This window comes from Branchiostoma floridae, chromosome 2 (assembly GCF_000003815.2).
Source record: "Branchiostoma floridae strain S238N-H82 chromosome 2, Bfl_VNyyK, whole genome shotgun sequence".
In the NCBI taxonomy this organism is placed as follows: Eukaryota; Metazoa; Chordata; class Leptocardii; order Amphioxiformes; family Branchiostomatidae; genus Branchiostoma; species Branchiostoma floridae.
Window position 1 is genome coordinate 13,461,240 of NC_049980.1, and position 23,800 is coordinate 13,485,039.

At 42.0% G+C, this 23,800-nt stretch overlaps 1 protein-coding gene across 1 annotated transcript; it reads left to right on the forward strand.

The window, feature by feature from the left end:
• The first annotated feature begins 1,411 nt into the window (after positions 1–1,411).
• LOC118404302 lies at positions 1,412–23,694 on the forward strand. The gene is made up of 22 exons (XM_035803373.1): positions 1,412–1,473; positions 11,577–11,686; positions 11,982–12,208; positions 12,583–12,735; positions 13,504–13,642; positions 14,002–14,986; positions 15,350–15,488; positions 16,027–16,188; positions 16,533–16,573; positions 17,538–17,632; positions 18,048–18,481; positions 18,693–18,843; positions 19,332–19,560; positions 19,733–19,840; positions 20,175–20,416; positions 20,850–20,981; positions 21,305–21,453; positions 21,674–21,975; positions 22,344–22,543; positions 22,957–23,113; positions 23,223–23,362; positions 23,581–23,694. The coding sequence occupies exons 2-22, from the start codon at positions 11,585–11,587 to the stop codon at positions 23,692–23,694; spliced, it is 4,401 nt and encodes a 1,466-aa protein (XP_035659266.1). The 5' UTR covers positions 1,412–1,473; positions 11,577–11,584.
• Positions 23,695–23,800: the final 106 nt, after the last annotated feature.

The window sequence follows — 23,800 nt, forward strand, 5'->3', positions numbered from 1 at the left end:
AACATAAGATAGTGTTGCATTGGAGTATGGCTAATAGTGAGTTATATGAATTTTATTGACTGATATCAAATTGAAGGAATTATCATCATGCGAAGCCATCGCCTTCACAGCTTTTTTGTTTGTTTGTTGCTATCTGTTACGTCCTTCTCCAAGTATATAGCTCTCCCCCTCCGCCACATAAAGGAAGGTGCAAAACTTTTATAACGTCATATAAGCATTACCTGATAAAAGCTCCTTGGTCCTAATCTCCAAGCAGATTCCTCCGTGGCAAGACAGTAACATAAGCTGGGGAAGGACTTTAGCCGGCAGAGGACTAAAATTGGTCCAGCTAATGTAACTGTCTTGCCACGGAGGAATCTGCTTGGAGATTACCTTGGTCCTATACCCTGCCACATGTGCCACCACCTGACCAGTGTGATGGAGTCAGTGGTTGGTACGGCGTGCACGTGCACATCATGCCACATGTCCCAGAACACGTCTGTAACACAAGGATACCGTGAAGTCGACCTCCTAGGCCTTTTAAGCCGACAGAGCTCTTTTCTTTTTGAAGATTACTTCCGTGTAACGGACCAGAACGATGCGTGTTGACAATCTCCACTAGAGGGCGCATGGCCGTACAGCTAATCTCCAAGCAGATCCTAGGGTGCCATAAGATAATATCAAAGATTGCCATGGAGTATAGCCGGCTAAGGGAGTCTATACACTGCAGACAGACTGTTATAAAAACAAAATGATGTATTTAAATCGATATCCCGTTGGTTTGTAAGTTTTTTTGTAAGTTCTTGAAATGCCCCATGTTTCAGAAGGTCCAATATTTCACCACTACTGAGGGAGTCAAGCGGTAAGTTTGATACTATACTTAAGTACCGTGGATCTGGTTGGAGATTACCGTACAGCGGCCAAAAAAGAGGATAACGTTTAATACCAACCTCTACTGTGGAATTTTACGGGGTTGGTTTCGAATTCAATTAACAGTGAACGGTGGGAGTAACTACAATGCCGACTAGTACAGAAAACATCAATGCGTTGAAAATTTTTATCAGGCTACTTCAGTGGACAAGCTAATACTGATACTGGTATGCTTCTTTTACATTTGTATATACAGCATCCTGGCAATCCTCTCAATGATTTATTCTTACCACTATCAATGGCAACCCGCAATTGCAAACGACGGACAAACTTCAAATCTCTAGCTTCACGTGTAACTGAGTACAATGCCAGAAGTGTTTACCCTACGGGTGTTCGGAGTTTGTGATGACAAAATTTTCGTCGCATTGAAAAGGGCGCATGCGTAAAAGCCTTGAAGATTCATGAATATTCAACAAGTGAGCGCACCTGTTCCTTCAACCAATCATAAGTAAAAGAAATGCAGTTATTTCCGCGTTCCAGTGTTAGGAGGATTTGGGTAGAAACCTATAAAGCCTTGGGAAACCTTTTTGAGTCAATCCACACATCGGCGGGGCTTGGAATCAGGTAGGGTCAATCTAGCACATACTTCTCTACTTATTCTGCTAGTTATGATAGATAAATTTCAGACTTGTTTTGGTGAAATGTTACAAGTTAACTAACTTTGCGCTTGAATTTCGATGTCGTATAATACATTTGCGCTATAACGATTTTGCCTCCACCAAGCTACGCGGACCGGTGGTCTAATAGTAGAAATTGAACAAATGGTCAAAAGCGCGCTAGGCAGTTGGCCGGCCAGAGGACTTATTTCCTCACCGCGGGTCGCGCGCTGTTCCTTACCCGACTGTACCTCTCTGACCTGCTTACCTCTATTTGTTCCATTTCTACGGTTTTTCCAGCCACCTATGGAGTCTGGTAGAGACTAATGTCGAGCATACCCTTCAAATATGTTCGCTACGTATAGCACCGCAGGGTTCAAATGAATTCTAAGAGCGCATCATAATCATTAGTAGACCTTGTTTGAGGATAGGGTATGATTTTGCTGGAGTATATGGTGATTTGGAGCCATATTCCGCTCAAGAATCCTATCCTCATGGTACAGCGCGCTTCAGGTGTACAGTGTAGCATAGCGGCTCGTGTACAGATTCGAAACTATATTCTATCTAAACTTTTTTTCTTCAAACCTTTGCTATTCAAGTTTAATGTTTAAGAGAAACCGATGCACGCTGTTGTAGCCCATAAGCCATGCAAATACGAAAAATATATGTGTATTTCTTATATCGGCTATCACAAAATAAGGTTTCGTTTTGCGGTCTAATTGTCCAAAAAGTATATCCCACCTGAGTAAAATGTGTATGCGTGTATTTGTGACGAAAGCTTTTTTATTATTGATGGGATTAAGTTACAGTAACCTAGCGGATATGTACATGTAGAACGCGTATTCTTTTTGCGCCCTGAGCACTGTGGTCATGCATTGACACGTACCCTCCAAGAGGAGTTTCTCTGGGGGTACGGAGAGTAGCATTCGGCAAAAATAGGGAGAATCATTGACCAGGAGAGTCAGTTCGCATTTCCTGACCCACTCCAATTGCAAAGGCCAACTGAAGAAACACTATGGGACCAATACTTATAGTTAGCTCGTCTCTAACAAACTCCCGCCTCCATATGGTCGTATAGTAAAAGGGGACTTTAGCCATGTTAGGAATAAAAGCCTAGGAATAAACTTGCCGGCCGGCTGATAGCTGGATAGACTGCGAAAGGCTGACTGAAATCCAATAGTCCCTATTTGGCAAAATTCTTCTCTTTTCTTTATCCAGCTGACACGACTGCTTGGGGACTTTTAGTTAGCGTAGTTAGTCTGGCAGAGACTACGTTTACATTTACAGTGTGAGAGAACAATTCGAAATAGTGGCAAAGTGAACTCAATGCTTTGGAGCCTAATCATTGATGTATGAGACCATACAAGAAACATTGTACGTGTGATAGTTAACAAAGCCATCGCTTAGCCTTGAAATAAAGTTGACAGGGCAAGTCGTGTTGATTTCATCTGTACATGTGTCTTTAAAGGTAGCCATAATCGTGCCTCCAGGATATAGCTACATTTTCGTGAGTTCAGTCGAACGCTGTCTACGGGTACTTAGTTTTCGGGCGCCGTTGTGAACTTGTTTGCTGATCCGTCACAATGTCACAGTGATGCCTGATGATTTCCTGAACTGACAACAGAAATGTTAACAGGGTGTGATCAATAACTAAGCTTATCGTGTCTCTGTGTTGCACCCCGTATTTGCATCCCCTTTTGAATGAATGAAGACCTTTATTGTACATTTTTGCCCAACCTAGCGAGGTACAGGTCACAACAAGACAAAACATAGACATATGCATGTAGAAGTATCACAGATCTAGTCTAACACAGAAGTTCGGCTTCGTCTCGTGTCTTGGTAATGGTGATAATGTATGACTGTATGGTTTAATATGAAATATCATTTTTAAGTTAGAGCTAAGGAATAATTCAGTCAAACAATAGTATACATATAGAGTTGCTAGGCAAACATGTATAATTATGCATTGTAGCACTGCATATGTACACGTGACTACTCTCGAAGCAGAGGTTCGGCGCGGGCGTGGTTTTTGTAACGTTTTTTACGCGTTTTTCTTGAGCTTTCTATTTTGTGTTGTTTTCGCTATGCCTTTCAGCCAAGAAGATAGAAAACAACACAGCACAAAATAAAAAGCCCGATAACAAAACAGCCGCAGTCGAACCTGGGATTTCTGGGTTCTGGGAGATTGCAAAAAGCAACAAAATGGTAGTGAGTGGGTCAAAGTTTTGTCACGGCTGAAAAAAGCTACGACTTGATACTTGTTGTGTCTGTTGTGAAATGGACTTGACAGCCAGGAATGCCGGCTTTAACGAAATGAAAAATACCAAGGGAGACACTGTAGATACTGATCATGGGCCGTCAACCGTTGAGTGTGGGCTAAACTAAACATTCCCATGTGATTACTATATACATATTATCTGCCTGTAGTAACTTACGCGCAGCGGAGCAAGAAGAATCCCTCAAGTTGATTCCAACGGAACAGCAGTCTTTACACCAGGCTCCTCGGTGATATTGTCATTTTCCTCTGATATTTCTGCCTGCTTGTTTCGGTGGCATTTCGTTCCGCATATCCAATAAACCGAGGCTTTAGACACATTAGACTGTTTGGCTGGTGCTGTCCATTCTTTGTTACTTGCATGAAACACAGAGGTCTTGTTTTGATTGTTTCTGCGTCTGTCCGTCTGTGTTTCTACATACATGTATTAGTATTTGAAGCCTCAAGGTTGACGTTGGGCCTTTGGCGGCATTCCTTGATACTGAAGCAGAACTTCTGGTTTCTGTATCTTTTCTCCTGGAGATGTTTTGTTTTCCAGCTGCAGGGTTGTACAAATAGTGAACATAAACTATACGGTATTCCTTCTGTTGTACAGATATTGAACAGAAACTTTACGGTATTCCTTCTTTATTCTATTGTCAAAACTTAATCAGGCGTGTCGGTTGAACCGCAAACTTAAGCGTTGACTCAGCTTGTGAAACTCTGCAAACGGTTTCAGGTTTCTTTTCTGGTACTTCTGAAAACGTTTGTTGTAAAAGATTGCGACAGCATTGAACCTGCATGGGTAAGATAACATTTTTTACTCTATTACCTTGCTCTATTTGAAAAATAATTGCTTTTATGTTCTTGTTTTCATAAAATCTGTCCATCGGTAGATTTCATTTTGGAACGTTGTTCGGATTTTACGTGCACACATGTCGGAATTTCCCAACAGTTGTTTCAATGTTTGGATCCATGGAATTACAAATTCAAGGAATCGGATGTTCATATACGTAAATATGTCTTGTGGCGCTAGTTGATGCTCTTTCTACTCATATCTTTTATTGTGGTCATTTCTCCAAGTACTTTTGAATACGAATCGAACGTTGAAAATTCTCCAATCGAACGTTGAAAATTTTCCAAGTTCTTCCAGTTCGTTACAATGTATTACCTTCACCAAGGAGGTAATATATCTGGTGCTGTGCGCGTGCGTGTGCGTGTAGGTGTGCGTGCGTGTGCGTGTAGGTGTGCGAGTGTGCGTGTAGGTGTGCATGCGCGTGTGCGTGTAGGTGTGCGTGCGTATGCGTGTTGTAGTTAATAGACACCCTGGTACTGCAGCCGATCTTCAAGGTGGGTTTACACCTGCGTATATTTTCATGTGCGCATGATTTCCGCATGAAATTTTGTCAATACGCGGCCGAACGCCCAACATTTGGATTTTTTTTGGAATAAATTAAATTGTACGTCGAGCCCATCTGGCGTTTGAATTACGACTTCAGCGTTTTCATTTCGCATGAGATGCGTAAGATTGCAACTGAAATGCGCAACAAAATTTTCCGTACTGCGAATAGATTCGTATGGGGTACGTATGTTGGGCGTTTTCCGGACGCAAACAACGTCTACCGACCGCATGCCTGACGCACCTGGTGCTAACTGCATTCCAAACGCATTTCAGGTGTGTCAGAGGAACAGTTTCTGTTACATATACTTTTGTTTGCGAACATTGCCAATAGAGTATTTTTGTTAGAGGAACCCTTTGTACTACGTATGCTTTTGTTTACAGGCAGTGCAAGTAGAACATTGACAAGTAAACAGTGAAGAGGTTTTTTTTATTCATTTGCGAAGCAGTGAAGCAGTGACACTGTGCTTTTCGGTAATGTGGGCCATCATTTACCTTAAGAAGTTATGTGCACTGTTAAGATTGTGTTTGTTTTCACTTTGTCCTTAATGATTTCCCCTATCATCTTAGTATTTCAACTACTATAAAAATCACACCCATACACACCACAAAACGTATTCAAGATCTTTATCAAACACGTAAATTAAACAATTATGAAACCTTACGCCCTCTTTCAAAGTTGTAATATGGCTCTATATTGCACCTTTATATCATGTGGTTCTACACACAAAAAAGTGCCATTAGCAGCAAATTAAGTCAAATATCTGTTACACAAAATGGCACGTGTGTCACACAAATTGACCCAGTGCTTGAGCAGGTTCCTCTACATCTTCCCGTCCCTGGAGGCTCTGTTGGGACCAGTGTCCTGCATTCATGGTGTCCTGCAAGTTGTGACCATCTCTCCATGCCCCCGGTACAAATTCGTCGGTCCTGGCCTGGATCTGACATCATAAACCGGAAGATTCCAAAAAATCCCTATCGACCAGAGGATTTGTCCATTCTGTCCAGAGCTAATAGAAGACGAATATCACTTTATGGTTGTATGTCCCAAATATTCCGATATACGCAATTCTCTATACAGAAGGCTGTCATTTTGTACACAAGGATTTATTCAAATGGACCTGAAGTGCAAATTCAAATACATAATGACATGTGACAATCCCTGCATGGCAGATATAGGAAAATATATCAAAGAAGGTTTAGACATTAGAAATTCCCCAAATGATTGTAAAAGCCTCCAATGATTGTAAGAAACTTATCCCATACTACAACTCCTGTATTAGTTAGATAAGCCTTAAGTTAAGTTATAGCACTGTAGTTATGTAGATGCCATACTTTGTACCTCGTACAATTGTTGTGCAATAAAGTTATATACATCTTGAGATGATTTTTTTGTCTGGAGTCAGATGCACCTTCGTATTTATTCCAAATCTGGAGTGTGCGTCGATCACGCTATCAGTACGCGTAGTATGCGCAAAGCGATCGCAGAACGCACGGTACTAAATCGTGATCTATGTGTGCATTCGTTATACGGTCGCTCATGGTGCGTTGTGTCTGCGCTGTAAGAACGCTATGTACTCGCAATACCGCGATTTCCGCGTATTACTGCGTATAAAGCGCAAACATGTAGCGTCTTCATAGCGCAATCGACCGACGTGGGACCACTGTATTGCGCATCCATAACGTTTTGGGCACCAAACTGCGTACGAATGATAGTTTTGTGCATGTCCAAAAATATCACGCGAACTGGGCGTATATTTTCGTTTGCCTGCGTACGTGAAACTTTCTAAAGACGATTCAGATGCGATAGAGGTGCGACTTGTGCGTGCGGCCGCGTATTGAAGAAATCAGTCAAAATGTCGAAAAATGTCAAAACGGAACTCATGCGGCATGAAAATATACGCAGGTGTAAACCCACCTTCAGGTTTGGAACTGTAGTGAATAATTTCTGTTCAGACTTTAAAAAAGAGAATAACACAATGCGCAGTCCTTTTCGTCCCGACGGACGCTCTGTTCAGTGCCGATGGTCTCGTCTGTGTGACATCTTCATAAAAAAGCGTTAAACCCACACCTCCTTGGACCTGTCATATGTTATGCCCTCTAAACATGGCAAGCAGAACGTCAAGTAGTAAGTTTTACTGAAGTTTGATACTTCTATGGTCCCGCAAACTTTTCAATTGGCACTCTGGTGGCAAGAATGACCACAGCTTCTAGGCACTGTTTCGAGAGAAACTTCGAACAACGAAATGTTCAATTCTTGAACAATGAGGTCCAATATGCGGATGTACACACTCTCAGGCAAATAGCCGGGACAGAACAAATGTAAATGTAAATACTCGGCGCACAAGCTTGGATGAAGAAAGCTTGCCCGGGTTTATCACCTTCGCCGAGAAGGTTATGTTTTCGGGAACGTTAATTAGTTTCTTTGTTTAATTTCTTTCTGTAATTGTTTGTTTATGGTTGAATATCATAACTCAATAATCTATGGATGTGTTGTCTTATCTAATTATATCTATTAGTTACTAAGCATATTGCATGGCAAAGATATGGGGTCGTCGAACTTTTGTTTCCGTGAGCGAAAGATGTTGACAGTGGAAGCCTGTGTTGAGTGAGAAACCTTACACCAACCACCTGGCTCTTAAGGCGTCCAGTTGGTCGTCACGCAAATACCTGTTCCCTGACACAGGTATCTGTTGAGCAAGGGTAAACAATGGTTCTAGGTTGCCTTTGATTGTGGAGGAAATGATGCGTCACAAAGTTTGGAGTACGTGTATCCAGCCATGTACTGCCGTCATATATTATAATCATTTCCTTATGAGAGACGATTCCTGGCCGAGAATGATAGTATGCTCTGGTAGCGTTTGTAGGTATGTTTGTACTAAGTATATGGTCGACCAGCATAGCCAAAGAAGCTATCGATGGGTTGTAACTTGTAAATTTTGTCCAGAAAACTGGTATGCGTTTAGGGCTTTTCCTATAGAAAAAAAAATCATGAGATTCTGGACCCCCGGTAGCTTTCATTGCTACTGCAGTAAAACACCCGTCTTTCCTATCTTGTGTCTTGGACAAGGTACGGTCTCATGACTTTCGGGTGGTAGATAGCACTTGCGTCATTTATGACATAAAACTCGCCCGTCAGTAAAGTACCGCTAGTTAACCTTATTCTTTGCTTTGCTTTGCGTCTTTCATCAATAGTCAGATTATTCCAATCTAACTCCAACAGGACTCTGACTTGGTTAGAGAGTGGTACTTTTCTTAGTGCTGTCAAGGTGATTAAAAGGTTGCCATGGCAACCGTTTAGTGTTGCACTTAGGTAATGTGGACGTTTCTCCCATTGCCGTCACAAAACGATGATTGAAAAAGCCCCCCTTCCTGGAAATATTTTGTTTCTAACAGTTATATTGTCGGCATTTCCTCACTTTGTGTGACCTTGAGAATGTGGCTCAGAGACAGCAAATTTTCTTGCACAGGTGACCCATGACGTATGACATTTGCAGAACGTGCCTGGTACGCGATAAGGATCTCAAATAACTCTGTCAACATTGGCATCGTGAAACATAGCCAAACTACAGACCTTTATGTTAACCTTTCCAACTGACGTATTAGAATGTGGATGATTTATTTTTGTTGATGTTTCTGTCAATTTTAGGTGCATATGGCGTTAACGTTACATATTGCACATGTTTGAATATCACTATCATTGAGCATATTCATATGTTTTACTGTTAAATTGATCTCGTTTACACACACATATAAAGCAACACAGAACGAATGCTTCCACGTCTGACGATCGGGAGGTCACAAAAATTGCTTTTCAATAAAAAAAAATGACAACGCGAATATTAAATGAAATGGATGAACTGGTGGGCAGAGGCTAGTGTCGTAATGAGGGCAAGTGCGAAGTCTGCTCAGTGGCCGAACTGGCTGAGTATGCATGTAATTGTTTGGCACAATGGCATGTGCGGTGTTTAGCAATAGTGTTCTACACTAAAACGTTATAAAGCATATTTGAAAGTCAGCTTACATCTGAGTTACTTACGTAACTTGTGTTTTACTCCGTATGGTATGGGGTGAAATATTGTTTTCTTGATGTTTCTGCTTCTTCTTCGACTGTCACAATCTTTAATTAGGGGAATAATCTCCTTCTTTCCTGGGCCAAATGACCTGAACTCTGGCACAAAGATAGAGTGAGCTAATACCAGACGTTTTTATAATGCCTTTCAAATGATTTTGTTGAATTTTTGTTGGCCATTTTCTGTTCAAAACTGTATATTAATTTCGCGGTATCAGGAAAATGAGTCAAGTAAGTCCAAAGGACCAAAAGTGTGGTATGATAGTGCATGGGATATTAACTAAAAGGACCGTGTTATGTTTTTTTGCCAAAAATCACCCATTCGGGGGTTCTATCGCCATTTTCAACGCCCCACATATGGTACATGACCTGGAGATCGTTCACCCCATGCACCTGGCTCGTCCAGGTGGCCAGCGGAAAGGCTAAGTGTAAATCAATTAGACGCTCAGCCAATCAGCATTTAGAAGTTACAAATGAGACAACGCTTCTCAACCAAACCGCCAAATTTCCAAACCTGGAGCTGATTGGACTTGACATGTGATTTTTGTTGTTGTACCAGAGCATGTATGCAATTTTGTTGTAATAATAGCAAAGAAATCCCAATTTATACACGATATATACATTGTACCTTTGTATATGGCGAAAAAATATATGTGAACAAAATCCTATTGGCATAACGTTATATTCTATGCATCTCCTTTTAGCGCTTCGAGTTATTTGGTTATAATGCCTGGGCACGGGGGCACAAAAATACTTTTTTTTTGGTCTGATAATGGACAAAACCCTCAATAAATTATATCTGAAGGGCAATTCAAAAGTTTGAAATTGAAACATTCCGAAGTATTTAAGCACTATTTATACCTACATGACAAATTTGAACCCATGTGACAAAAGGGCAGGACGAGACGATGAAGAACAACATTTAGACTAGAAAATAATCAACTTCAGTGTCACAAACCGTTGTGTTTCTCTGTGTGTCTGACCGATGTAATGTTCAGCATTAAAGGCATACGTACTTCTGCTTGGATAGTTTTCAGTACCAGGGACAGATATGTCGATCGAGTGAATGACAGGTCTGTTGCTAAGTATCAAGGAACATATGTGTTTAGCGTTGAACAGGTGTGGTGTTCATAAACCTGCAGCTGGATATGTGCGATTGTGATGTTTAGTATAAGTTGTGTGTATTCAGATAGCGTCCAGCACCATGGACATAGCTTCTGTATGGACAACTCGCCCAATTAGTGTTTTTGTCGTGTACGTACTGCTGTGCGAGTGTCCTTTACTTTGGGAAAATTAGGAAAATGCCTTCAAACAACCTTCAGTAATAAGTGAATAGTAAAATATAGAAAGAACTGCAAAGCCTAATTTGCATCCCCATTTGTGCGTGGATCAAAGGCGTCGTCTAGCATTCCATAGAGGTACTGCAACTATCTTCCACCATCGACGCTTTACTCCTTCGTTCTCATGTATCAAAAGCACCATCTAAAGATCCTTAATAGGACTGCAACTATACCCCAAAACAAATCTCTTCTTCAGCTTTCAAACGATACATGTTGCACAATGCTTTTCAAAGGGCTGAGACTTCTGATGACTGTGATGTACTGCAGTTATAGTAACACTTTCTAGACAACGCTATTGACCCATGAGCATGGCAGTTGAAAATTGCCATTAAACTTGCTTGGCGACGCTTTTATTTTATGAACACAGAAATACTAGATATTTCATTTGTGAAAGAAGTTGCTCATTGCTTGTGAGTTTCTGATGTTCAAAATAAGGATCAAACACACGAATAACCCGATTCAATTCCTTACTTAAGGGAGCGACATATCCTTGGTGCTTAACACTATATAATCATTAAAAAAAGGCGAAATGCAACATTTGTGATCAGCTAACGCATATTTCACTCCCTCTCCCTCCCCATGCAAAAATACACTGCTCAGTACCAACTTGTCGAGTAATGGACCATCTCGAAGTAACCTCCAAAGTGACTACATATTAATATATACGTAGACTATCCCTCATCACCCCAATCCGAAATGGAATTTTCCCAAATTTGACCACCCCATGCAAATATTGTCTATTACAAAAGTATTGACATGCTCTTCAAAATAACCATCCTCCCGTTTTCAGTACGAAATCTGATATCATATCAAATTTAAATTCATTCATTTGGCATTCAAATAACGTAGTAGTAACCCAAATCTTTCCTTCGTGGCCTGTAAATTTCAAACAAGTAAAAAATAGTATCCTAACGGCAACATGTCATTCTATGTCAAGAATAGAGTACACATAGTATCAGAATATGTGAATGTGCTAATTCTTTATCTTTATTTTTATATCACACAGAAGCAGGAATGATGTTGAAGGTTCTGTGTATTTCCGTCCTGCTGGTCGGAGTGGCCCAGAGCTCTCATTTCCGGGGTGCTACCATATCATGGAAAGCTGAACAAAACGTCGTGAGTTTACTTTAACTACAGAAAAGATTCCCATTGCCATATAAATCACAGTAAAATCCTGTTTTCGCTTCAGGAACAACATTGCAATGCAGCAGCAAGTTTAAAATACCTACCCCAAGTCCCAAGCAGATATTTGTGATATTTGAATACACATAAAGAACCCAACACACGTATGGGTGACCTTGTGTGCATTTTTAAAACACGTGCCGTAATGAAGACGCCTTGCCTTTTTACTTCACCTTAATTGAGGATGACAAAGCAAGGAGTACTTAATTATCTCATCTGCTTTTTTAAGGTCGACTTTACTTATCGGATTGGCTGGAGAAGGTCTTCGCAATCAAGGTGTGACCAGAACTCCATTGACAATAGGGACCTGATTTCTGGAGAAGGAACATGGAGATCATCGGCTGGGAACAACCCGGCCTCGTACTACTGTACGGACTACAGTGTACAGGAGGACTGGCAACAGGGGGAAGGGTCATTCAGTCTGACATTTCCCGACGCTGGACCACATGTTGTCAGGTATAAAAAAAATCATCTTTGTCCACAGGGTAGTTCATAAGCAAAACCAGATAAGTCATATCTTCAAACGTCTACGATTATGATATTATTGGAGGCACTCTTGCATGTTTATTGGTGATGGGGTCTGGGCATGATCGTTTTCTTTCCGACACGCGCAAGGTGCGATTAAGGTTTCCGAGCCTTCACTACCGTGGCCGACAAGTACAAGTTGCTCTACTCCTTATTTAGCAGCGCAACACCCATGCCAGTTCTCACGCAGCCCTCTAAATTTAACCATATGACTTCAGACGGACTGGGACAAACTAGTTCATTTGTGCCATTATTGTTCTTAGCTTCTTTCCCTTGTAACTTATAAAAAAAATCCTCTGACATAGACACTCCAGCTGTTGTTGGATCACGGTGAGACGTCCGGACGGTTCCACTCACTCTCCTGACTGGAATGTGGAGACCCATGTAGAACTTGGGACCAGGTCAGACACCGGTAGGCCCAACTCATCTCCCATCACAGCAAGCTCACCCATATACAGGCAAGTTGGTAAAATAGAATAAGCTCAAGAAAGATCCATGCAAAAGTATACCATTGGAAAATGGTGGCCAATTGGCAAAGTACTTTTTCACTTCTCTTGGCAAATTATTGATATTGACATAGACCTACATAGTTTCAATAATGGGCTCACCTGTCTGGAATAAATACTCACCAAAAACAAAAGAGACGAAATCCAAAAAGGTATTAGCGTTTGAGATGGTCATTCTCAACTTCCACGAAGGGAACAGAACCTCAATAATATTTATCATTTATCTCATTTTGAGCCCTACTATAATTTTGAAACTGTCCTAAATTGATTTTTTATTGTGGTCATTTCTCCAAGTACTTTTAAGTACGAATCGAACGTTGAAAATTCTCCAATCGAACGTTCTCCAAGTTCTTCCAGTTCGTTACAATATATTATGTATCTGGTGCCGTGCATGTGCGTGTAGCCTTAGGTGGTTAATAGACACCCTGGTACTGCAGCCGATCTTCAGGTTTAGAACTGTAGGGAATAATTTTGTTTCAGACTTTGAAAGAGAATAAAACAATGCGCAGTCCCATGAGTCTTAACATGCGACACATCACAACCCTTTTGTCCTGACGGACGCTCAGTTCACCGCCAATGGGTTCGTCTGTGTGATTTAACCCATTGATTTAAACATTTTCCGTCATGCTCATGTGTTGTGTGACTGAGGTTATAGTTGACGTTACCAGAAGAAAGTACTGTCATTCACTCTGGAAATTGACATATCTTATAACTTGCTAGGATTCAAAACAACTGTGACACTACGATCCGCATCCCGTATGAAGACCCTGACGGAGACCAGGTGAAGTGCAGGTACGCATCTGTGTACGGGGAGTGTGGCGAAGCATGCGATCCACTGCCTTATTCAACACTAGATGAGGTAAGCAATCATATTCAGTATTGATCATCTGGCCTTCTTCAGCTGTCACAGTGAGCATTGAGACTATGGTTAACAGTGCTACAAAAGTATCTGATAGCCGATCAATAATGACGTCGGAAAATCTCCAAGCAGATGTAAAGATTTCAAAGTCATTCTCGGTCTTTCATGCTTGTAGATTAGCATACATGTAGTTTGCCCTAATTATAAGACTACAAGGATGGCCAGGTACTCATGAACACGTATCTTTTAAACCTCGATGTTATTTCTATGAATTGCTCAAGTGTGTATGATAAACAGACTGACAGAAGTGTATTCAATGTAATAATAAAGATATTGAAAACAAAGCCTCTTTTCACCAGGACAACTGCACCATCACTTACGACACGTCACGAGGAATCCTGCAGCCGGGATGGTACGCGGTTTCACTCGTCCTTGAGGATTACCCTACCAGCGGGGCCCAGCACCGTGTCAAGCGACAGTCCTGGTGGACAACACAACAACCATGGTGGGGATGGCCAACAGCAACGGAGACAACCACTGAAAGTACTACCTGGTACCCGTGGTGGAGAACCACTCGAGGATGGAGGTGGTGGACCACGGAACCCAGCACATCAGCGCCGGCTACGACTCCAGCGCCAACTACTGAAAGTACTACCTGGTACCCGTGGTGGAGAACCACTCGAGGATGGAGGTGGTGGACCACGGAACCCAGCACATCAGCGCCGGCTACGACTCCAGCGCCAACTACTGAAAGTACTACCTGGTACCCGTGGTGGAGAACCACTCGAGGATGGAGGTGGTGGACCACGGAACCCAGCACAACAACTGCGACTTCAACTACGACTCCAGCGGCAACCACTGAAACTACTACCTGGTACCCGTGGTGGTGGACCACTCGAGGGTGGGGGTGGTGGACCACGGAACCAACTACAACAGCTCCGGCTACGACTCCAGAGCCAACCACTGAAGGTTCTACCTGGTACCCGTGGTGGAGAACAACTCGAGGATGGGGATGGTGGACCACGGAACCCAGTACAACAACTCCGGCTACAACTCCGGCAGCGCCAACCACTGAAAGTACAACCTGGCCCTGGTATACCGTGTGGGGGACCACTCAACTATGGGGATGGTGGACCACTGAACAGAGTACAACAACTCCGGTAACGACTCCAGCGCCAACCACTGAAAGTACAACCTGGTACCCGTGGTGGAGGACCACTCGAGGATGGGGATGGTGGACCACTGGCTGGGGTACAGATGCACCGACATGGGCTACCCAGCCTGAATTTCCAGTTTCCCACGGGACTCCCATGAGCCGTATTCCACTGCAGTTTCTGGTTTATGGTTAGCAAATGAGTTTGTACCTATCTATCGTCCACTAGCAAGTCCTGAAGTTCATACAGCATCCATGATCTTTTATTGTACAGCATTTTATCGGATATTCATAGTTTCCTATTGACTCGAGTCTTGGGCGTGCTGGTATATGATTTAGCTCATTATTTGATTTGGCTCATTTCTATGTCACTCAGTGCTCAAGACGTTCAGTGAATATTACGTTTAACATATACAGTACAGACGCACAAACATTTCAACTATTGGTAATGATAGTAATAAACCTAACCTTCGAGCAAGTGGAATGCTAAACCGTATCAACAATTTAATATATAAAATCATGCATGTATTATATTCGATTGTGCCCTATACCAGTTTACACAGCCAACACCCAGTGCCAGGAGCAGCCCGAGTTGGTAGGGTCGTCACCACAGGACAACGAGTGTATCGCCATAGCAGACGGACAGACATACATCACTTCTATTGAAGCAGAAAGTCGTACATCCGGTGCTGCGTATGTTAATTTCCTAGTTTTCCACTTCAACAGTGCCAATGATTGAATTGAAATGAGAACCTGCCTAATTCTTTGGTGATGATTTAGGACATGTTTAGTCTCAACGCCGGACAGAAGAGTCAACCGTAACAAATGATGTTGCTAATCGTTCTCATGTGCCCCGTTCTATGAAGATTAATTACTGAGTGACCGAAACGGGATTTTTGTGACCGTTGATTTCATAATTTTGATATGGCGCTAGATGTAAAGTATGATTTAAGAGACAGTAAAGCACACAAAACTTGAAAAGATACATTCTTTTTCTGTTAATTCGTTGAAGGATAGATCTGTAATAAATTTGGTCGCTCAGTGTGTGTGGCCTGTAGTGGAAAGGGTTGTAACTCAACTAACTGGATTTTCAGACATTGTCAGAATTTATGTATGCTTAAAAAATATTCTTTCAGCCATTTAAATACTAATCGCTGAGCATCTGCGAAATATCACTAAGATTACTGACTAGATACTGATTTCTTTATCTGGTAACAATGTAATTCCGTAGGATCACTGAAATCTTGACCGTGTCTCCACCGGGGTTGACCAAATCACAAGTTCAGATTGACCCAAACAATCCTCAGCGGTCCCACGTCAACATAACTTGGACACCTGCCCAGTCCCAGAGAGGACAACACATCTTCTGCTTCCACGCAGAAGATACAAACGGGTATGAGCTGTGTCTTTCTTGTGTCTTGCGTTATATTTCAGCTGCCTGGTTGATGCAATGTAGGAGTAAAAACGACTGATTAGGCTCGCGTGTAGAAGAAAACGCAGACTCGCGATTTGGTATTAGACGGATGACGTTTTTGCCCAACTCACGCAAGTTAATGAAAGACTGTGCTCTTGCGAGAGCAGAATTTGCAATTAAGAGTTTGGAATGGAGTCTAGTGTCATTTGGCCTTTCCTCTATTGAAAAATCCTCATAGCCCGCAATTTAGACAAAAGCTATATTTACAGCCCGGAAATCATTTCAATGTAAACATTTTTGACTGTCACTTTTCGATCACGCAGGTTGACTTCCGAGCAACGTTGTGTTACCCTTCTGGTTGGAGGTAAGTATTAAATTTTTTATATCTCCTCCAGCTTATGAACATGGTAAAATCCTTATTGGGAGGTACATGTAAGTGAAGTAACGTTGATGGTGCTGTTTATACCGCAAGATTCTCAAGAATGGAAATACGGCGCAGATAGCACCGGTTATGTATTTCTAGATGAAAAATGGAGATATAGTTTTGGGTGTGTCTGTGTGTCTGTGTGTCTGTGTGTTTGTGTGTCCGGAATTTTGTAGTGAGCCTAACTCAAGAACCTCTGGATGGATTACGATGATATTTGGTTTGTGGGTAGGTGTTGGAAAGACAAAGGTCAAGGTCAATTTTGCGCCACCTGGTATGTGACCTTGGTACTGCAGCAAAAATTCATTTTTTTATCTTTTGAACTGGATGTGCTATGGTCTTGATTTTTGGATGGCAGATAGCTTGTGACATAAGGGGTATGTGGTGTATATTTGGTCCCCCTAGCAGGTTGCTCTGGAACTGCAGGGACATTTTTGTCAAAATCTTCTAAAGTGGATAACTGAAGAAGGGAACGACAAATTTACATCATATTTGGTATGTAGGTAGCTTTGACAGAGATGCACATCATGAAGTGCAAATTATGCAAACTGACACTTAATTTGCATATTTAATGAGGAAAATTGTATTTGCAGTGTTTCCTTTATAGAACTCAAATGCATGCAATATATGTAGTTTGTGGCAGGTGGAACATTATCAGATACCAATTATGCAAATAAGTCCTTAATTTGCATAATTAATGCAAAAAGTGTCATAATTTATCAATATGGTAAATGATTGGACAATCAACATAGTGACCAGCGTAGGTTATTTACAGGTGTACATAACTAAGCATAGATTATGCAAATATGGAAGTCATTAACATAATCAGACTATTTCATTGAGATATGAGGTCTCCGAACTCTTGTTAAAACTGTTATGATTGCTTTCCATGTTTCTGTTGTAGACACGTCTCCTGACGCGGTTCCTCAAACATTGGCGCCTGTTGGATTCATTGATGCCACGAACAGGACAGAATGGACGATTGAGTTCGATACCGAGGTACAGTAAACAGTAGCTGGCTGTAGAGTCATCAACGTTGTCACCTCAGTAGCATCAATGCTGTATTGACTTTGTCTTGTGCTGTTTTCAATTAAACAGTCTAGAATTTGTTTTCACTTCATTTACGTATTAGTTCATAGTTTTTTTTATCAAATACCTGTCGGACTAAGATCTTGCTCAATCAATGACGAAAAATAGTGGATGCTGCCTTAAACGCCCGACCGTTTACAAATCTAGCCACTTACTTGAGTTACTGTTAACCGTATCTATGAGACCTTGGTCACTTTATTTAGATACTAAAAACCCTTTGAAGATAACGCTACAGCTCCCTTATCTTATATGGGCTTGCCCATTTGTATTGCAATTGATACTAAGTATTACAAAATAAACAACTTAATATCTCCTTTTCCCAAAGATCCAACGACCTTCATCTTCAAGGTATATCCGATTCTACAACAGTAGCCATGATCAAATCCACGTCATCAACACTAGAACCTCCTCAGATGTGTCAGTCAACAACCGAACCCTGACGTTCTGGACACCTCCGTACACATTCGACACCGGTGACTTCTTCATCCTCATGGACCAGGGAGCTGTAGTGGGTCTGCACGGCTGTGCTAGAGAGGGGCCTGCGTTTCCGGGCATCAGCGACAGAAGTGTGTGGACCTTCTCACACACTCTTACCTGTAACAGAGCCATGGACCTATTCTTCGTGCTGGACGGGTCCGGGAGTGTGAGCAGTGCAGAGTTCAGCCAGATGAAGACGTTTGCTGCTAACGTGGTCAACACATTTGACATCAGTCCGACCACTACCAGGATTGGCGCAGTGCAGTATAGTGGTTCCCAAACGTAAGTACATTGAAACAATCACAAAGAAACTGATTGAGGATGATACCAGAGCTACGAAAACAAAACTTCAATAGATATTACATTCAAAACGTTTGTAGGTGCTACTATGCTTTTAAGTTTTTATGTTTAACTCATGAGATTATGGTTAGCAATATAAAGTTTGAGTACTAACCGCTTCAACGAGAATGGCGTATGCACTTCAAACTTGCAGTATGCACTTCAACCTTGGAAATCACGCAGACAAATGGTCTACTATCAACGCGATCAACAACATCGGGAAACGGGGAGGAGGTACACAGACTGGAGCAGCTATACAATTCACTCGGACGAATGCTGCATGGAGGGCTTCACCTGTTCCGAAAGTGAGTATCCTCACGTGCAATCTGCATAACATATGGACAATATCATAACCACTTGAATACACAATAACGGAAAGTTATATAGAACGTTACCCAATCATTTTCACAAGCAGTCAAGTGCTTGTAATGATACTCATCCACCCAGTTATCACACTGTGATACCTAAATGTATCTCCTCAAGCCTTTACCATCTGCAAAACCTCAAAACAACTTAATTTCGTGCTAAAATCACAAAACCCATTCAACAATAAAACTGATGGTACTATCCAATAACCAATGCCCCCAAAGAAGAAGCGAAGCCACCGCAATGTACGTGGAGACGTCAGATATATCTAAAGACAAAACACTGTACCTGTATCGGTCTGACACCCACAGTTAGCGCTCAGGCATAAATTTGCAAACGAATAAAATATAACTCAACTACGTCATAGATATAGATCACGCCCAGCTACAGCATTATTTTGACTATTATTTTGTTGTACTTCTCGCAGGTGATGATTGTGGTGACTGATGGTCAGTCCGGAGACAATGTCCAGACCCCGGCTCAGGCCCTCACGGCGGACGGTGTATCCGTCTATGCCATCGGTGTGGGTAACTACGACAGGACTGAGCTGGAACAGATTGCCAACGATCCCGGAAACCCTGGCAAAGTGATCGGGCTGAACGACTTCAACGCCCTGACACAGCAGATTGACCAGATTGCCGCTGTAGTCTGCCACGGTGAGTTATATCCTGAAGCTTTCAGAAGCACATCAGATAAGTTTTTTTGGATGCCTTTCAGAAATCCATATTATAACATGCCAGAGAAATCCAAGCCATGAATAACATTTTTTTTTTGTTTCACATCTGACGTAAGATTTGCTTTGTTCCACATTTTCTGTGTTAACCCTAGATGAGTGCTTGTCTCAGCCCTGTCAAAATGGAGGCCATTGTATCGACGGAGATAATCGCTACAGTTGTCAGTGTGCGCCTGGCTACACCGGGGTTAACTGTGAGACACGTGAGTACATCAGACGTCTAGACATGTACTTATTTGTAAGAAAATAGCAATATGTAACAAAGAAATACTTTGGGAAATACATGTAGTACCAGTTTCGGAACTAGTTGTTTCGATTTTCTCAACGTTATTGTGCAGTGAAGTCCAGTAGAACTAAACTCTAACCATAAACTCAGTCTTTTATTTTCCATGTATTTTCACATTTTCTGCTCAAAAGAAATGACTGATGAAAATTGCGGGCGTTTCTGAAACAGTTTGCACAATAAGTTCTTACCTAGTAGAAGCAGTTGAATTATTTCGGTTCTTGATTTACATGTATCTGTATGGTTTTGTGTAGTGGACGGGGCTACTTGCGAGGCCTGGGGAGACCCCCACTACACAACATTTGACGGGCGGGTGCATCACTTTCAAGGATCGTGTGACTACGTGCTGGCTGAACACTGCGGTAACACCACAGACTTCAGGGTAGAGGTTACCAACGAGCCGTGCGGCAGCAGCTCCCGTGTGTCCTGTACCAGGACCGTGTACATGGACGTGAAGGGGTACAGGATTTCCATCCTTCAGGGCAAGGAAGTTTTGGTAGGTTTAATTACATCCTTGTAAAATGGAAGTATCATTTTGGTCAATACTATGTTAATGTTTTGCATATTTTTGGGTCAGCATGTTAAGTTTAGACGATCTGGACGGAATGTGTTAACAATGGTATGTGGGCAGGTCTATGGGAAGAAGAAGCCAAAACTTATAAGGTCCCTCATCGGCCACCCTTGGTACTGCAACGGAACTTCCGTTTTTTTGTATATTTTGCCTTGGAAATTACATTTTGGGGGTTGGGGTGGGGGTGGTGTAGTTTGGGCAGCTTGTTTGATATTAACTTAACATTTGCTTCATTTCAAAATGATACATAATTTTCAGTGATTGAAATTAAAAGCCGCAGTTGTATCGTAATTGCGCATGCATTCATTTCCATTGTTGGTAACTATTAATGACATTAACATACTTATGCCCAACTTAGGTCGATGGAGTTCGCTACACACCACCGTTCAACCTAAATGACACTGTCTGGGGAAGCTACAGCGGTATGTTCGTACTACTGAAGACTGACACGTCCGTCAAAGTTTTCTACGACGGCTCCCATTACGCAAAAGTAAGTAAAAGCTTGTAGCGGTGATATCAATGATTTGGGGCTATTATATCGTATTTCAGTACATAACACTCAGTCACTTTGCTCCAAACAGCTCAGTACTCTTCGTAGGAATCGACAAGTTGTGTCGAAAAGGATTTGGTTGATTTAGTATAGGGGTATTGCTAGACCCATTATGGTCATTATGGTCATTCGGTAAAGAATGTTAACATTACAACAATCATTATAGTTCTTTGTCTTCAAATACATTTGCTGTGTGATACTCAAGAGTAGCACGAACCCATAAAGTGGTAAATTGTAAAAGTTCTTCTTCATTCCCTATTCAGGTGTTCGTGCCCGGGACCTACAGGAACCAAATGTGCGGATTGTGCGGGGATTTTGACGGTTACCAGGGTAACGACTTCATGACGTCATACGGCTGGGTCACAGGGGATCTAAACACATTCGGGGAGAGCTGGGCCACGAGCTGGTCAAGGTTGGCTTCGTCTTTGTCATTTTCTCAATGTTAAGAAAACAGTTATCATTGAAATTCGATCTATATGCAATGGTCCAAACTGGACAAGAACAAAACATGTTATTTACAAGAACTAGTTACAAGTTTGGCTACCTTACGTTTAAACTCGAGCGTGCGTAGTTCATACCGCGAACCCGATTATTGTGTCCACTTGCATCAATCTGCTTTAAATTCTGTTTAGCTGCACGGGTGGTGGAACCGACGACGGCCTGTCCACATCAGCGCCTCCTGGTGTCTGCGATAATGTACTGCAGCAGACAGTGGCGGGTCCGGCCATGTGCGGCATCCTGACCGAACCTAACGGTACCTTCAGCGTCTGCGAGAACGTAATTGACCTCGGCGTGTTCTACGATTCCTGTGTGTTCGACGTCTGCGCTAACAGTGGAGACGCAGCACAGCTGTGCCAGAACCTGGAGTCTGCGGCCCATGCCTGCACGTGGGCGGGGTTTCCTGGCCTGTCATGGAGGAGACAAGACCTTTGTCGTAAGTACAACCAGAAGTTTGTGATATGTCGTTTTGTGAAGTATGGACTTAACCTCTTTACGCATGATTGCTATGATATACTGAATGGAACTGAATGTAATGATATATGTCATGATTATATACCGTCCCTGGATGTAAAAAACAAGGAATGGAAATGCATTGAAAAGACGTATTTTGGTAAATTTGTCTTTGAGTCAATACAAGCTAATTCTTCCAAAAATATTTTCTTCAGACTTTATACAAGTTGTCTGTACAGGCAATCTCTACCAACTATGACACTACAAAACTCTTGTTAATTTTTGTAGATGGTAGATGTTGAATACATTACATGCGATGGCAGGATGATGTCAAAGTGCTTTCTCCATTAGCCTTGTCCTGTGGACCTAACAGCACGTACTCAGCCTGTACCAGCGCGTGTCCTAACACATGCTCCAGTCTCAACGAGGAGGCTAACTGTGTGGACATCTGTGTGGAGGGGTGTGAGTGTAACTCCGGGTTGGTACTGAGTGGAGACTCGTGCATTCATCCCGATGAGTGTGGATGTCAGCGCAACGGACGGTACTTTGAGGTGATTATCAAACTACATTTAGAAGATTTCACACATATTGATCAAATGAAATATATTCATATTCATCATTGCACTTTATCAATGGGTATTTTCATTGCAAAGTCACACATATCCATCCCAACCCAATATCAGGCAACAGGACATGTGTGGCACAATGGTTAAATCTATTGGCCGTCAAGTCGTGGTCTAAAAAGGACACTTAAGGGTCCATCATCGGGCAAATTTATCGCCGTTTCCCCAGCCCTCCCTCATATGACAGTGGGGATTTTCAGTTGCAAAAAAACCGCTCAATTTTCAATTTTTAAGAATTCGGCAACCTTCTGGTGACCAAAAATACGGCTGAAAATCCTGGAACGTGTATCTGAAGTTTCATACGGTTTACAATGCCCCATATCTATACTGCTATGCTGTAGGTTGATGACGTCTGGGGTGAACCAGGGAATCTTCAATGTACATGCCAAAGTCGGGGAAGCATTTCCTGCACCAGCATAGCCTGTGAAGACGAGTTCAAATGGGCCGTGCACGACTATGATTACAGATGCTACTGCCCTCATCAGCACCAATGTACAGGTAGGAATCTTAGAGTTGTTTGTCAGTGTTCACGTATAGTGTAATCGGTCATTGATGCATATATCTGTGTGTTGAGCTTTAAATGTTGACTAATGTTTTAAAATTCTAGCTCCAGAGAAGCCGTCTGATCTGACTTTGGTGACCACAAGCGAAACGACTATAGCGGTGTCATGGTCACCCTCATTATTCACAGACGGTTACCGTGTCAACGCTACAGCACTAGATGGGCATCTCGTGGGTAGAGGTTATGTAAGTACATTTTCATGTATTGCTCTCTCTAGGTAGGTATTACTATACAGAGGAATTCCGTTCACGAATGAATATCCATGAATGAATCACAGAAGTCAAACATTGTGTGAAGAGAAAATCCATCGGAATGCTCAGTTTCATCGAATATCTATGATAATTATATGTTATTTTATAAATCCAGTGGACTTCTACTTTGACCAACTACGCCGTCATCTCAGGACTGGAACCAGGAACAATGTACAGCATCAACGTCTACTCCTACCGAGGGTCAAGGGTCAGCAACGGAGCTGCAAATGGACAGTTCGCAACAGGTACAGCAACCCGAAAATTAAGTCAATTCATTCAAATATTTCAATCACAATTGCACGCTGATGCAATTCAATGTTATCTTAACCATGATTGAAAGAAAGCGGTGACGTAATACGTAACCAAGCGACT

Coding starts and splice junctions, on each gene's coding strand:
- LOC118404302 (XM_035803373.1), top strand. CDS start 11,585: ATGATGTTGAAGGTTCTGTGTATTTCCGTCCTGCTGGTCGGAGTGGCC. Junction 17,633..18,047: donor CGATTGAGTTCGATACCGAG/GTACAGTAAACA, acceptor CTTTTCCCAAAG/ATCCAACGACCTTCATCTTC. Junction 20,982..21,304: donor ACGGCTCCCATTACGCAAAA/GTAAGTAAAAGC, acceptor TTCCCTATTCAG/GTGTTCGTGCCCGGGACCTA.